The sequence below is a fragment of the Diospyros lotus genome, chromosome 7 (assembly GCF_014633365.1).
Source record: "Diospyros lotus cultivar Yz01 chromosome 7, ASM1463336v1, whole genome shotgun sequence".
Taxonomy (NCBI): domain Eukaryota; kingdom Viridiplantae; phylum Streptophyta; class Magnoliopsida; order Ericales; family Ebenaceae; genus Diospyros; species Diospyros lotus.
The window spans coordinates 33,379,030-33,390,931 of record NC_068344.1 but is presented as its reverse complement, the minus strand read 5'-3'; the positions used below and the strand labels follow the sequence as shown (position 1 = coordinate 33,390,931).

Here is an 11,902-nt window from a genome sequence, read left to right as displayed (position 1 = left end):
GAAGTTAAAATGGTTTAAAATAACATAATTTTGTTTGGTACGGAAGAAGTTTTTGAATTTTTGGGATTCATAATTTTTGGGAATGTTTTTGAAAATCTTTAATTATCAGGATTTATGTAATTCTATGTTTGGTTAAGTTTAAACATTCTCAAGAACGTTGAGTATTCTTTTCTAAAAATCTTACATTCCTATGTTTGGTTTAAATGTAATATTTTTGAAAATTTATATATTTTTTTAAAATTACCTTTATTTGATTTTTTATTTAAAAATGATAAATTCTTTTTATTATATAAAATACTAAGACCCACAACATCTTTACAAAGTCAAAAAAATGTTATTTTTTATACATTATGTATATATATGCGTATGTGTATGAATATTTATTTTAATATATATATAATATTTTATAATAAATAATATAAATATATTATATATATAATATGTTTGTATGGAGTTATAAAAAAGTAAGGAGTGATTTAGTTTTTTTCTTTGTTAAAAATATTTTCAAGTTCATAAAAAATTTGGATTTTCAACCCTTCATGAAAATCTTTTTGTGGGAAAGTTATTTAAAAATCTTTCTCGAGAATCCTATTTTTGAGGATTTTTTTTATAAAAAAATTATACCAAATGTGGAAATATAGATTCTCAACCAAACATTTTTAAGAATCTTAAAATTTATTTAGTACCAAATGTTAAAGTTGTTAATAATAAAAAAGGAGAGAAAGCTAGATGAAACAAAAGGTTTCTAAAGTTCTAAGAGTTTTAATAAAAACAAGAATCATAAATTAAGGATCAGAATATGTACATGGGGATGCAATATTTTTGAGCCTCTCAATTTCTTTCCTTCTCATTTAATGATTCTCACATGCCATTTAGGCTTTCCCTGCAAAGAACATAAGAAATACTGCAACAAGCCCGACTACCAGTCCAAAACCATACCCTGACAATATGGCTTTCCAACTGAACCACCCACTTGAGGACTCTGAATCGTCTTCTTCTTTGAACACTGAGCTTCGTGGTGGTGCAATTGCGCCATTGTTGTGCATTCTTTGACAATGGAGGTCCACACAATGCCAAGTTTCAAGTGTAGGAATCCCTTGAAAATGTGTCAAATTGGTGGCCTTTTGGTATTGGCCCCTTCAGCTGGTTGTGTGAAAGGTCCTAGCCTCCTAGGACTCCAATAGACCTCAAATTGGTGAGGACTTGAGGGATGTTCCCAGTGAGCTTGTTTGGAGAGAGGTCTAGCCGTTCGAGCACACTCAAGTTCCCAAGTGAGGCTGGTGCCGGTGAAGTTGTTGCATGAGAGTTCCAACCAAGTGATTTCAGTAAGGTTACCAAGGGAAATAGGGATTGGTCCATAGAATTTGCAGTCATAAAGTAGTAATTTAATCAGAGACATGAGATTTCCAATTGAATCTGGCAATTTCCCTGAAAAACCAGTTGAGTGAGAGATCTAAGTACTGGAGGGGAGGGGACTGCTCGAGTTTACAAACTCGGGAAAATAGCCTATAAGACCATAGTTGGATGTCATGTACAACTTCAGTAGATTTGGGAGTCTGAATATTCCATTAGGGAATTTTCCAAGCAATTCGCAGCTCATGAGGCTAAGGCTCATCAAAGAAGTCAGATTAAGCATGGAACTTGGAAACACAAGATACATTCAAAGAAAAGATTTGAGTTCTCTTTATCTTGGTTTAAGTTCTGAACAATTGCTTGGGGAACTGGTTCTTCCAAATTCAGCTCATTGAGAGAGAGATCAAGTGAGACTAACTGGTTTAAGAAGGAAACTTCAAATGGGATTTTCCCGGAAAATCCTGCCTCAGAGAGATTGAGACGTGTCAATCTGGACAACTGCCCAAGCCCGGGAAGGGATGGCAGAGTCTTCCAAGTCATTGTTGGCAAGGCTGAGCTTCTGGAGATATGAGGAAAGGAGTGCAAGAAGTTATAGTGTTTCGATGGATGGAACCTTTGAAGCAGCTGCAGCTGAGGTCGAGGCCGACAATTTCGCCACTCTCAGCCCCATCCCATAAGCAACATTCATTGGTTTCATTCCAAGACTCCATTTTTGGGTAAGAAGGGCTTCCTACAATGTCACGAACATGGGAAACAGACTTGTCAAATGAGAAGTGTGATTTAAATTGAAGCAGTGCAGAGCTTTGTTCATGGCTGCATATGAATTTGGCATGCAAATATGTGGGATGGAAAGAGCAGAGAAGAAACAAGAAGAAGATGAGGTTAAGGGATGGACTGTGATGAAGCGATAATAACTGGGAAAAGGTCATGATTTCTACCAAAAGCAGAAAGACTGAGTGAATATCAAGCTAGGGGAGGCCAAATGTCTTGTATAGGCAAAAGGGTCTTCCATCGCAACGATCAACCTGAACTTTGGTATCAGATGATTGAGATTAAGGCTCATCAAAGAAATTTGTCAACCTTAATTGGTCTTTCCTACCTTTTTAATCTTAAAAATAAAAAAAGTCCTCGAAGACTAATAGAGCTATTTTAACTCATCTCAGCACAAACCCTTTTATTTTCTTGCTTTGCTCTCAAGAATTGTGGAGATTAATCAAAAGCATTTTAGTGATGACTCTATAGTCTAAAAAAGACTTAGATTTTTAAAATGACATCATTTCAGAATAATAAGTACTATTTTATAATATTAGATAAGACTTCCTCAAGTGTTCAAACTTATTCTCAATGATGGAGTCCAAAACTAAACAAAGGACGAACAACCAAAGACTGTTAAGCATCAAAATTTTTTGGCCAAAATCTTTAAATTTGAAATTACCATGACCGTAATTACGTAGTTGAACCCATCTAATAAAATTAAGACTTATTGTGTTGATAATGCCTACTAAAATGGACAATCTTGTTCTTTTCTCCAGGAGATGAATGCATCTTTAACATTTCTATAAATTATTTTAACAAAAAGTGTGTAATTTGGGTAGTGCAAAATTTTAATCATGCATAAAGTTTCCAACTCGATTACAATCTCTCAAGACAATCAGTGAACACCTCTACCATATTTGTTTAAGTGAAGAAAAATTATGTGACAAAGCATAGCTTTGCCCCAACCTTGCCATTAACAGGATAAGAAGCAAACTCATCCTGTACAAGCAGACTATTTGTATACAATATTTGATGATTTTGTAGCCTCTGTTTGTCATTGGGCATGCTTCACCAGATGCTCAATTGCTTCTGGATCTTGGAACTGTGAGAAGACCTGCCACCCTTGTCTTTGTAAGAATTTCGGGCCGAAAACCTCTTCCCTCCTCCATGTGCTGCAGCTATGGCTCGCCGCCTCTGCCGGTTCAGACGCTTGGCCAGTTCAGGTTCATCACGGTGCTTAGTTTCTTCATCCTCCTCCTAAGAGAAGCACAGAAAGAAAATGGTAAATCTAAATAGGACTTCCAGATAAATTTACCACCTTACAAGATACATCAAATGAGAAAAGGTCCCATTTGTGGGTAGCTTATTAGTAATAAGCATATCATTTTTAGGTAGCGGCAAAAGACCCCCGGCCCTATGCACGAGTTCAGTGAACCTCTACTGTAAAACTGGAAGATTACTAATGACTCGAAATCTACCTCGTCACTCGCAACCTGTGTCATGATTCCATTGCTTTGTCCTGCTTCAGCATCCCCTTGATTCCTCTCTGCATTGCTTTTCTCATCACAAGCTCCACTTTGTTCATCCTAAGTTCATCAACCAATGTCAGATCTGATGTTCAAAGCAACAAAAAGACAAGCCTAATGACACATGAAACATGATAATGAAAGTTAATATCTAAGATAAGGTGTCACATATTTCATAAGATCACATAGGAGCCAAGGCCAAAATTAGGGCACACCACATTATATTTGGATTATATAACACATTAAAGGATCTAAATATGCTTGTCCTCTTGGCTGTGGCACAACCCAAAACAATCCAACTCAGCTAAGAAATTTCAGATGATAAAAAATGCACTTCGTTCTAATGTCACAACCAGCTCCTGAAAAAGTGGTCGCATTGACTTTTTTCACATAAAGTAACAAACAGGAACATATATTTGTTTGCAGCAAGACCCAAACACCAGTCTCCATAAACAGGTCCAGATTCTAACGATAATGCTGGAAGTCAAGAGTACTTGGTGTCAATAAGACCTCATAATTCCCTAATAAGCAGGAAAAATGTATCTCAAAATTGCAGTTCAACAGTCTTCCAATTTATTCATCTCACAAACTTCACATTTGCCTGCAAGTCAGCATCCAATTCTAAGTTTAGATCAGAATCAAATGATATCCCAGCATAAACCTATCATCCTCACCCAAAAAACTGTACACTATTTTTCAGACCCTTTTGGTCATTTACTGGAAACAAGAAAAATGATCTTGTTGGCATTGGGTTGACTTGCATGGGGAAATATTTATTCTAAGAACCAACCTGATCCACCAAACTCATGGAATCAAGTTGCTTGATGTTGGAGTCTTCTGTTGCATCACAAATATATCCATCTGAAGTTTCTTCATCATCAGAATCTAGATTATCCTTCTTGCAATCTACTTCAGTTAACTGCAAAAAGTGGAAATATATAAATAAATAAAGCAAAAAACAAAATCTTTAATACACCAGGGAAATTTAGAAAATAAAGAATCTGATTTCAAAGATAAATGTTATAGGGAAGAGAGAGGACATCAGACCCAACCCAAACAAACAATAATCCATAAGAATAGGGATGCCAATCTGTACCTAACTCCAAATGGTTCCCAACAAACCTATCCATCTATGGTTTAGGCCAAAAATTTTCTCCACCAGCGAAGGAACAGGAACAATTCTTTTTCTTCGTCAGGGAAAAGCAGGGGATGAGGTTTGAGGTTCCCATCTCATCAGATAACGACATAATTTTAAATTAATTTTCTATTATATATATAACACTTATATTTCTTACTCTCTTCTCTCACTCCTCATGCATAATCCTTAACCTTTCAGTATCACTGGGAGCCACCACTGTCATTGCCAATTTTTGGCTGTCCTACTGCTAGAAGCCATATTTCAATATTTTTTTAGTGACATTAATGATATTGTAGATGTACTAACATTCAATAACAAATAATTTTCTTATTTTTTTTAAAAAAAAATCACATAAAAATTCAGTGTGCATGAGTACTCTCCACTTAACAAGAATGAAGTGAGAAACTAACTAAAACGCATCACTTGACTGATATAAGGACAGGGATGGGGAGGATACTTGATGCAGGGCAGACGCAGGAGAAGTCTACTGTCCATACCTACCCTTCCTCTACATGAATAATGTAACATACACATGGACAACATGGAGCAAGCAAAAGAAAAGATAGTAGTTGAAATGAGGTTGAACTTCACTAATGGCAAACATGGGCAATGAAGAGCTTCTCTTTACTTTTTCTTTACAGATCCCTTGTCCAAAGTTATGCAGAAGATAATGTATTTACTCATGGATGTTAACAAGGATGCAATGTATCCCATTTCTGATGTTTTCCACTGCCCTTAGTTTGGAAAAGACCAAATATTGGATGTGGTCATCTATCCCAGTGTTAGAATCAGATAATCAGAAGCCCCCTCCAAAAATTACAAGGTAGCAAATAAAGGCATTGCAAACTTTGCAGTGGTAGTTGTGAGCCATCAGCCAACAGTGGTGGGGCCCCCAGTTCATGGAAGATTGAAGATACCTATTAAACATGAAACCAATTCTTTCAGAAGACGTGCTGATTTTAAACCTACTATATGCACGGGACATAAAAGACAAGGATGGTAATCATGATCTGGAAGTTTTCAGTAGAAGTGGCATGTTCAAAGAACGTCTCAAATCTCCCTTGTAGTGTAAAGCAGTTGACATTAAAGGATGAATCTTCAGATTCCTCAGATGAAGCTGGAGATTTATTTATGATAACATATAGTAGCAGGGAAAGAGATAATAGAGTCTAATCAAGGATATGAGCTGCGCCATCAAAATAAGGTATAGAACCCCGGATAACTGAATCCAATCATTGATCTGGGATCCTTCCATTCTGGTATGATGTGAATTAACTGATTGACATTCGACACAATCCACAAAAAGCACCATCGTGGGGATGCTGTTTTTGATATTGTTACAGATGAAGAGACCAAATCACAGGAGAGGCAAATTTACTAGAATAAAGAAACATTGTACTGGCAAGGATGGACTCAAGATAACTAGAGAATGAGAAATCACATGAAACTACAATGTGCTCAATGCAAGCTGATAATAGTTAAAATCGAGGAGATGTAGATGCAACCTCTCTGCTGGCATGAACAAAACCAAAACTCAATGTACCTTTTCAATGTCTTCCTGGTCCTTTCTAGTAAAGCCACTGGCAGCAAGTTCCTTGTCTAGGAAACCAGCAACTTTTGTTATTGATGAAAAGCAAGGCCAGCCAATTTCATCTGAATCTGCATCTGAACCCTCAGACTCAGATTCTGTTGTTTGTTCTTGGAAAGACAGGTTGAACCTACATGAATGGTAAAAAAAAAATGAACAATACAAACTCATTCATCTTTTATATAGTTTTTGTTCAGAACCCATCCCCCCTTTTCGGTGGTTCTGCTCTTTAACCTTGCTTATAGGGTGTCCCCAATAGACAAGGCTCCCCATTTTGCAAGGATTAATGAGGGTTCATTCTTGTACTCAGCCTTTCCCTGCACTCTGCAAAGAGGCTATTTTCACAATTTGAACCCATAACCTTCTACTCACAAAGGAGCAGCCTTACCATTGCTACCAAGTCTCACCCTCTTATATAGAAAAGCACTATGTTTATGGAAAGCAATATTGTATAGAATGAAAATAGTATATAAGTCCATAACAGAAGCAATGGAGACTAAATTATGACTGATGTTCAAGAAGAGTCCAAATTCCAAAGCATTGGAGAAAACCTCTTACCTCTTCCTAAAAAACTTGAAGATGCATTCAACATCACGATCAAAGTACCTGAAAGATTGGAATTTAAAAATAAGTTAAACATGTTATCTAATCAATTCAGACATTAATGTGGCAGGCATTGTCAGTGCATAATTAGTTATCAAAGTTTGATATGTTGGATAAAAGACTTATAACATAAGATTGGAACTACTTCATACATCTGCGCATTATGATGAGATACTGATACCATCTGTGGGAAGTCAATCACTGTGATGACCTCGTCATCATCAATCTACAAAAGCAAAATTCAAAAATTAATGGAAAACGGCTTTTAAGTTCTTAAATAGAGACAACCCAACAATTACAACAAGCAGGGACATTCTACATAATAGAAAAACCTAAACAATAAGAAAAAATTGTAAACACAAATGTCAAATCAAACTAGATGTGTTGAAATGAGATACACCAAAATACCATAATGTTGAATTCATTGAAGTCGCAGTGAATAAGGCCATGCTCTGCCAGCCGAACAATAAGACCAATTATTGTTTCAAAAATTGTCTCTGGATTTTGCAATTGCTTTACCTGCACACTACATTGAACACAATTAAGCAACATAATCTAATTTGAAGTTCAGGTAGCTATTTCCAGAGAGATATTTACATGAAGAGGCCAAAAAGAAATATAGGAAAGAAATGCAGCATTCATATAAAATGAAATTAAGGGAAAGTGATCACAAAATGCTATCAACTCTATGATATCAACCTTCGCAATGAAAATTGCAAGATTATATTATTTATCTTTCAAGAAAATATAGTTTTTTTAAAATTTTATCTGAAAAACTTAATGTTAGAGAAATTTTCCATGTTTAAGTTTAGAAAAGAATGGAGAGTAGGATGTATTAAAATATGATAAAAAAAAATCACTTGCAAAAGAACCCTTACAGTGGATATCCTTGGACTAGTGACATAACCACACAATGCCTATTGCAGTCCACAGCATGTGGAACGGGAAAACCATGTTCCTCCAAAGCCTGTCAACCAAAGGAGATATCTCAACTAAAATAACCTAATAATATGGCAGTCCCACACAAAGTAGCAGGTGTGAAATAACCTTCATAAAAGCAAATTCTTTGATGGCAGCAAGCCGAGACAAGTAGAGCCAGCTAAAACTATTCCTGTGCCTCAAGTAATCTCGCTTAGACTTAACAGCCCTAAAAGAAGTTCTACCGAGTCTATGAAGCTTCATTGCAAAAATTGTACCGTCTTCATTAGCAACCTCAAAGATATCTAGAATACAAACAATGGTCAAAATGGCAAACGTCATTAACATTCCAATCTATTGAATTATAAAATAAGGACAAGAATTTCTATATTACCAGACTCTTTTCCAACACCAATTTGACGACCAACAGCAGAAACAACTCCTCTGTTAAGCAATGTCTTGATTGCAAGAAAATCATAACCAAGGTAAGTGAGCCGGAACCCATCATCTAGATAACAAAATAACAAAAATGTTTAATGAGGTGGGCACTCAAGACGTTGAGATATTAATGCTTAATAAATAAATCAATTCACTTGAACACACAATTACTCACATTTTGACGAGTCATGGTGCACCAACTTGTGTTTGAGCAAATTCCTCAACACCTTGTATGTGCCTCCATGCCTATATGCATAGACAGAGTTTAATAAATAGCTACAGAAAATAGAAAAATGCAATCAAAAAAATGAAAGAAAAATATAAAGGTCCCTTCAGATGAGGGGATCATCCTTGTACCATCTTGGTCTCTATACAAGAAGAGTACCATGTGCTTGCCTCAGGTATGAGAGATCTTATGGACAAGGAGTGAAGTTATCAGTATGAGAGATCTTATGGCGGCACACTAGATTTCTCAAGGTCAGATTTAAAATGGTGGATGGACACAAAGAGACTAGATCAGAGGGATTGACTACTGTGCTGATATGGAAACTTGCAAAGACATAATGGTATCCTGTAAAGATGTCTCGTGGGCAGGGTACATCGGGAAGAGGATAGCTAGTTTTCTTATTGCTAAAGGTGCAGCTTAGTCAATTTAGGAATGGGAAGAATCCCGTGGAATTCTTGTTATGAATTGGCATGATCATTCCTTTTTGTTTGAGCTTGCCTTCTATGCAGGAAGTATATAACTGACCTCTATATCCAAAGTCTACCTCAATGAGGCTAGCATTACATTCAGCCATTTCTTGTACATCCAACACCCCCCCCCCCCCCCCCCCAAAAAAAAAAAAAAAAAACAGAAAGAAAAAGAAAACTCTCAAATTGCTAAAGCAGCAGTATCACATTTTAATACATGCAAATATGCATAATTTTTATTGACAGAAAATAAAATCAAGAATCGTCAAAGAAATAAGCTATTGAGAAAGAGAAGCATACTTGAGAGCAGCTATGCGGATGATGAGCTCAGAGGGTACGATTTCATGCTGACAGAGAGTAAAAAGACATGTAGAAGGAGAATCAGTTTCAACTCCACACAGAAAACAATGCCTGATTATTCTCAATCCAATAGAAAAGCCAAAATAATTAAATAATATCCAGAAACGGATAATATGAATGTACTGAAAACTTAAAGCAACTAATAATTGACAGAGTGAGAGAGAAACGAACATTGCGCATGCCCATCTCAACAGCCGTAAGAACTCTGAAATCATCTTTGGACAGGTGGCTAAGAACATTCACATCCAGCTTCATGACTCTTACCTGTTTTAAGAGTAAAATTAATGATATAAAAGAGTAAAGTACCACTCTCTCCACAAGCTTAAGTGTTTAGACGAGCCAGTGGTTTAATAATTTAACATGGTATCAAAGCCACCAAAGGTCAAGAAGCTCAGATCTCACCACCAAAGCGACATTTATGCAGTTGCACATATTCAACAAGTTACGGAGTCAAGTCCAGCCATACATGAGAGAGCATGTTGAAAGTAAAACTAATCATATAACCAGGGGCGGATCCAGGAATTTAGGTTAGGGGGGGCTGAAATTTAAAAAATTAATGTAATAAAATTTTTATGTAATCAAAAAGTCAGTACAACATTAAACTTGTGCTCGACGAGGTTTTAAAACGACAAATTCATTAAACTTATGTTAAATTGATTTTGCTCACTATGAATTGAAATATTTTTACTAGTGTGATCATCTCTCTTTCTGAAAAAAGATAATAATATTTTTCCTTTCTTATTGTTTCATTCTAAATTCTAAGGATACACAAACAAAAAATAACACAATTTAATAATCTAACAATTAAAATATTTAATTCAAAATTTGAGGCAAATGAAAGTCTAATACAACAACTGTATTTCTAGAGTTTAAACAAGAGAAGGCAAAAGTATGGTCGATTCAAATATTCAATAACAGATTCACAATAACAAATTTCATATTTCCAGCCAAGCCAATTTCTAAGATCCTAACTAAACGTAGTAGTCAAATAGGTAAGCAGACACAAAATTAGCAGAAAATTACTAAATTAAAACTTGAAAAAAGGCAGTGATTTCAACAACAAATCAAGCATAAACAAGAAAAAAAAAATGGGCGAAAAATAAAAAAACTATCTACATTTAGCTATCAATCGAGAGAATCAAACAACTGAAAGAATAGAAAACATACCTGGGCAGCTGGGCTCGAATGAAGCAAATCTGGAAGCTTGGGGGGGTAAAACGAAGACCTGAATCAGAGGCAGGGCAGCGAGCAAGAAGGCGAAGCCGACTGGCCGAGCGAGCGTGGGGGCGAGGGCGAGGGCGAGCGAAAGCAAGAGAGAGGCAATCAGGCAGAGAGCGAGGGCGAGAGGCAGTGAGGGCGAGCGAGAGCGAGCACGAGAGCGAGAGAAGGGCAGCGAGAGCCGGAGGGCGAGCGAGAGAAAAAGAGGCAGAGAGCGAGGGCGAGCGACAGCAAGAGAGGCGGAGAGCGAGGGCGAGCGAGAGCAAGAGAAAGGCAGCGAGAGCCGGAGGGCGAGCGAGAGCAAAAGAGGCAGAGAGCGAGGGCGAGCGAGAGCAAAAGAGGCAGCGAGCGAGGGCGAGCGACAGCGAGAGAGCCGGAGAGCGAGGGCGAGCGAGAGCAATAGAGAGGCAGAGAGCGAGGGCAAGCACGAGCGGACGAACAAGAGAAGAGGAGGCAGAGAGCGAGAGGCAGCGAGGGTGAGCCGTGAGCGAGAGCGAGGTCGAGAGAGGAAGGAGAAGAGAGGTTGAGCGAGGCGTGGCTTGCAGGCAAGTGGGTGGGCTGAAAAAAATTAGGGTGGGCTGGGCTAATACTAAATAATTAAAAAATTTATTCTACAAATTTTATTTTGGTTGTGAGCTGCCTGGGTAGGGCAGCTCACACATAAATCCGTCCCTGCATGTAACAAAATCCGTCCCTGCATATAACAAACAAAGTAATCCCCCCCCCCCCCCCCCCCCCCCCCCCCCCCCTACAAGCTTAACATTTTAGATAAATTAGCGGTTAACAATTTAACACTGTCTCATAGCAGCTTCTAGATTTGGCAACGGTGAAATGGCAGCTAGCCCAACAAAGTTATCTTAGGGTTTTTAAGAAGGCTTCATATAATCATCTATTTGATATATATATATATATGTGGATGCATATATGATAGCTACAATTCAATCAAACCGATACGATATCTGAGGAGGAGAAGAAGAAGAAGAATAAAAGATTACCTGTGGCAAGCTCGACTGGCGGTGTTTCGTGGATTTCTCTCATCCTTCTCGGTCCTTTACTGTCTCTCTATCTTATGATTTTTTCTTGTTTCAATCTCTCTTATTATATCTCTCTCTCTCCCTCTCTCCACTCCCCATTCGAAGTCGTTGAAGAAAAGGGAGAGCCCTAATGGCCCCGACCTTTTGTGGGCCGAGTCTAACTACCCCTTAGCCCATTCATTATAGACCGATCCTGGCCCATTTGGAGATCTTACGCATAAACTTTGTTTTATTTTTTTTTTATCAAAAAGATAAATAATAAACTTATTGGATGTTT

General features: G+C 37.4%; 2 protein-coding genes across 2 annotated transcripts; both read right to left on the bottom strand.

The window, feature by feature from the left end:
* Positions 1–1,108: 1,108 nt before the first annotated feature.
* LOC127805692 (receptor-like protein 35) lies at positions 1,109–1,893 on the bottom strand. Its single transcript, XM_052342448.1, has 2 exons — positions 1,659–1,893; positions 1,109–1,428 (listed from the first exon to the last, which is right to left on the bottom strand). Exons 1-2 carry the CDS (start codon positions 1,891–1,893, stop codon positions 1,109–1,111), a joined length of 555 nt encoding a protein of 184 aa, XP_052198408.1.
* A 1,052-nt stretch (positions 1,894–2,945) lies between these two features.
* LOC127806781 (serine/threonine-protein kinase rio2) lies at positions 2,946–11,159 on the bottom strand. Its single transcript, XM_052344295.1, has 14 exons — positions 10,541–11,159; positions 9,545–9,637; positions 9,314–9,360; positions 8,496–8,566; positions 8,277–8,390; positions 8,012–8,187; positions 7,843–7,931; positions 7,373–7,490; positions 7,117–7,190; positions 6,920–6,967; positions 6,317–6,491; positions 4,426–4,554; positions 3,588–3,695; positions 2,946–3,366 (listed from the first exon to the last, which is right to left on the bottom strand). Exons 2-14 carry the CDS (start codon positions 9,626–9,628, stop codon positions 3,178–3,180), a joined length of 1,422 nt encoding a protein of 473 aa, XP_052200255.1. The 5' UTR covers positions 9,629–9,637; positions 10,541–11,159; the 3' UTR covers positions 2,946–3,177.
* Between the last annotated feature and the right edge of the window lie 743 nt (positions 11,160–11,902).

What these genes read in the sequence shown, in the direction of transcription:
- LOC127805692 (XM_052342448.1), bottom strand. Translation starts at nt 1,893, where the DNA reads ATGACTTGGAAGACTCTGCCATCCCTTCCCGGGCTTGGGCAGTTGTCC. An exon ending in CTCAAATCTTTTCTTTGAAT is followed by an intron (nt 1,429 to 1,658) that starts GTATCTTGTGTT and finishes CTGGTTTTTCAG; the next exon opens with GGAAATTGCCAGATTCAATT.
- LOC127806781 (XM_052344295.1), bottom strand. Translation starts at nt 9,628, where the DNA reads ATGAAGCTGGATGTGAATGTTCTTAGCCACCTGTCCAAAGATGATTTC. An exon ending in CTAGTCCAAGGATATCCACT is followed by an intron (nt 7,491 to 7,842) that starts GTAAGGGTTCTT and finishes TGTTCAATGTAG; the next exon opens with TGTGCAGGTAAAGCAATTGC. An exon ending in CACAGGTTGCGAGTGACGAG is followed by an intron (nt 3,367 to 3,587) that starts GTAGATTTCGAG and finishes TGCTTCTCTTAG; the next exon opens with GAGGAGGATGAAGAAACTAA.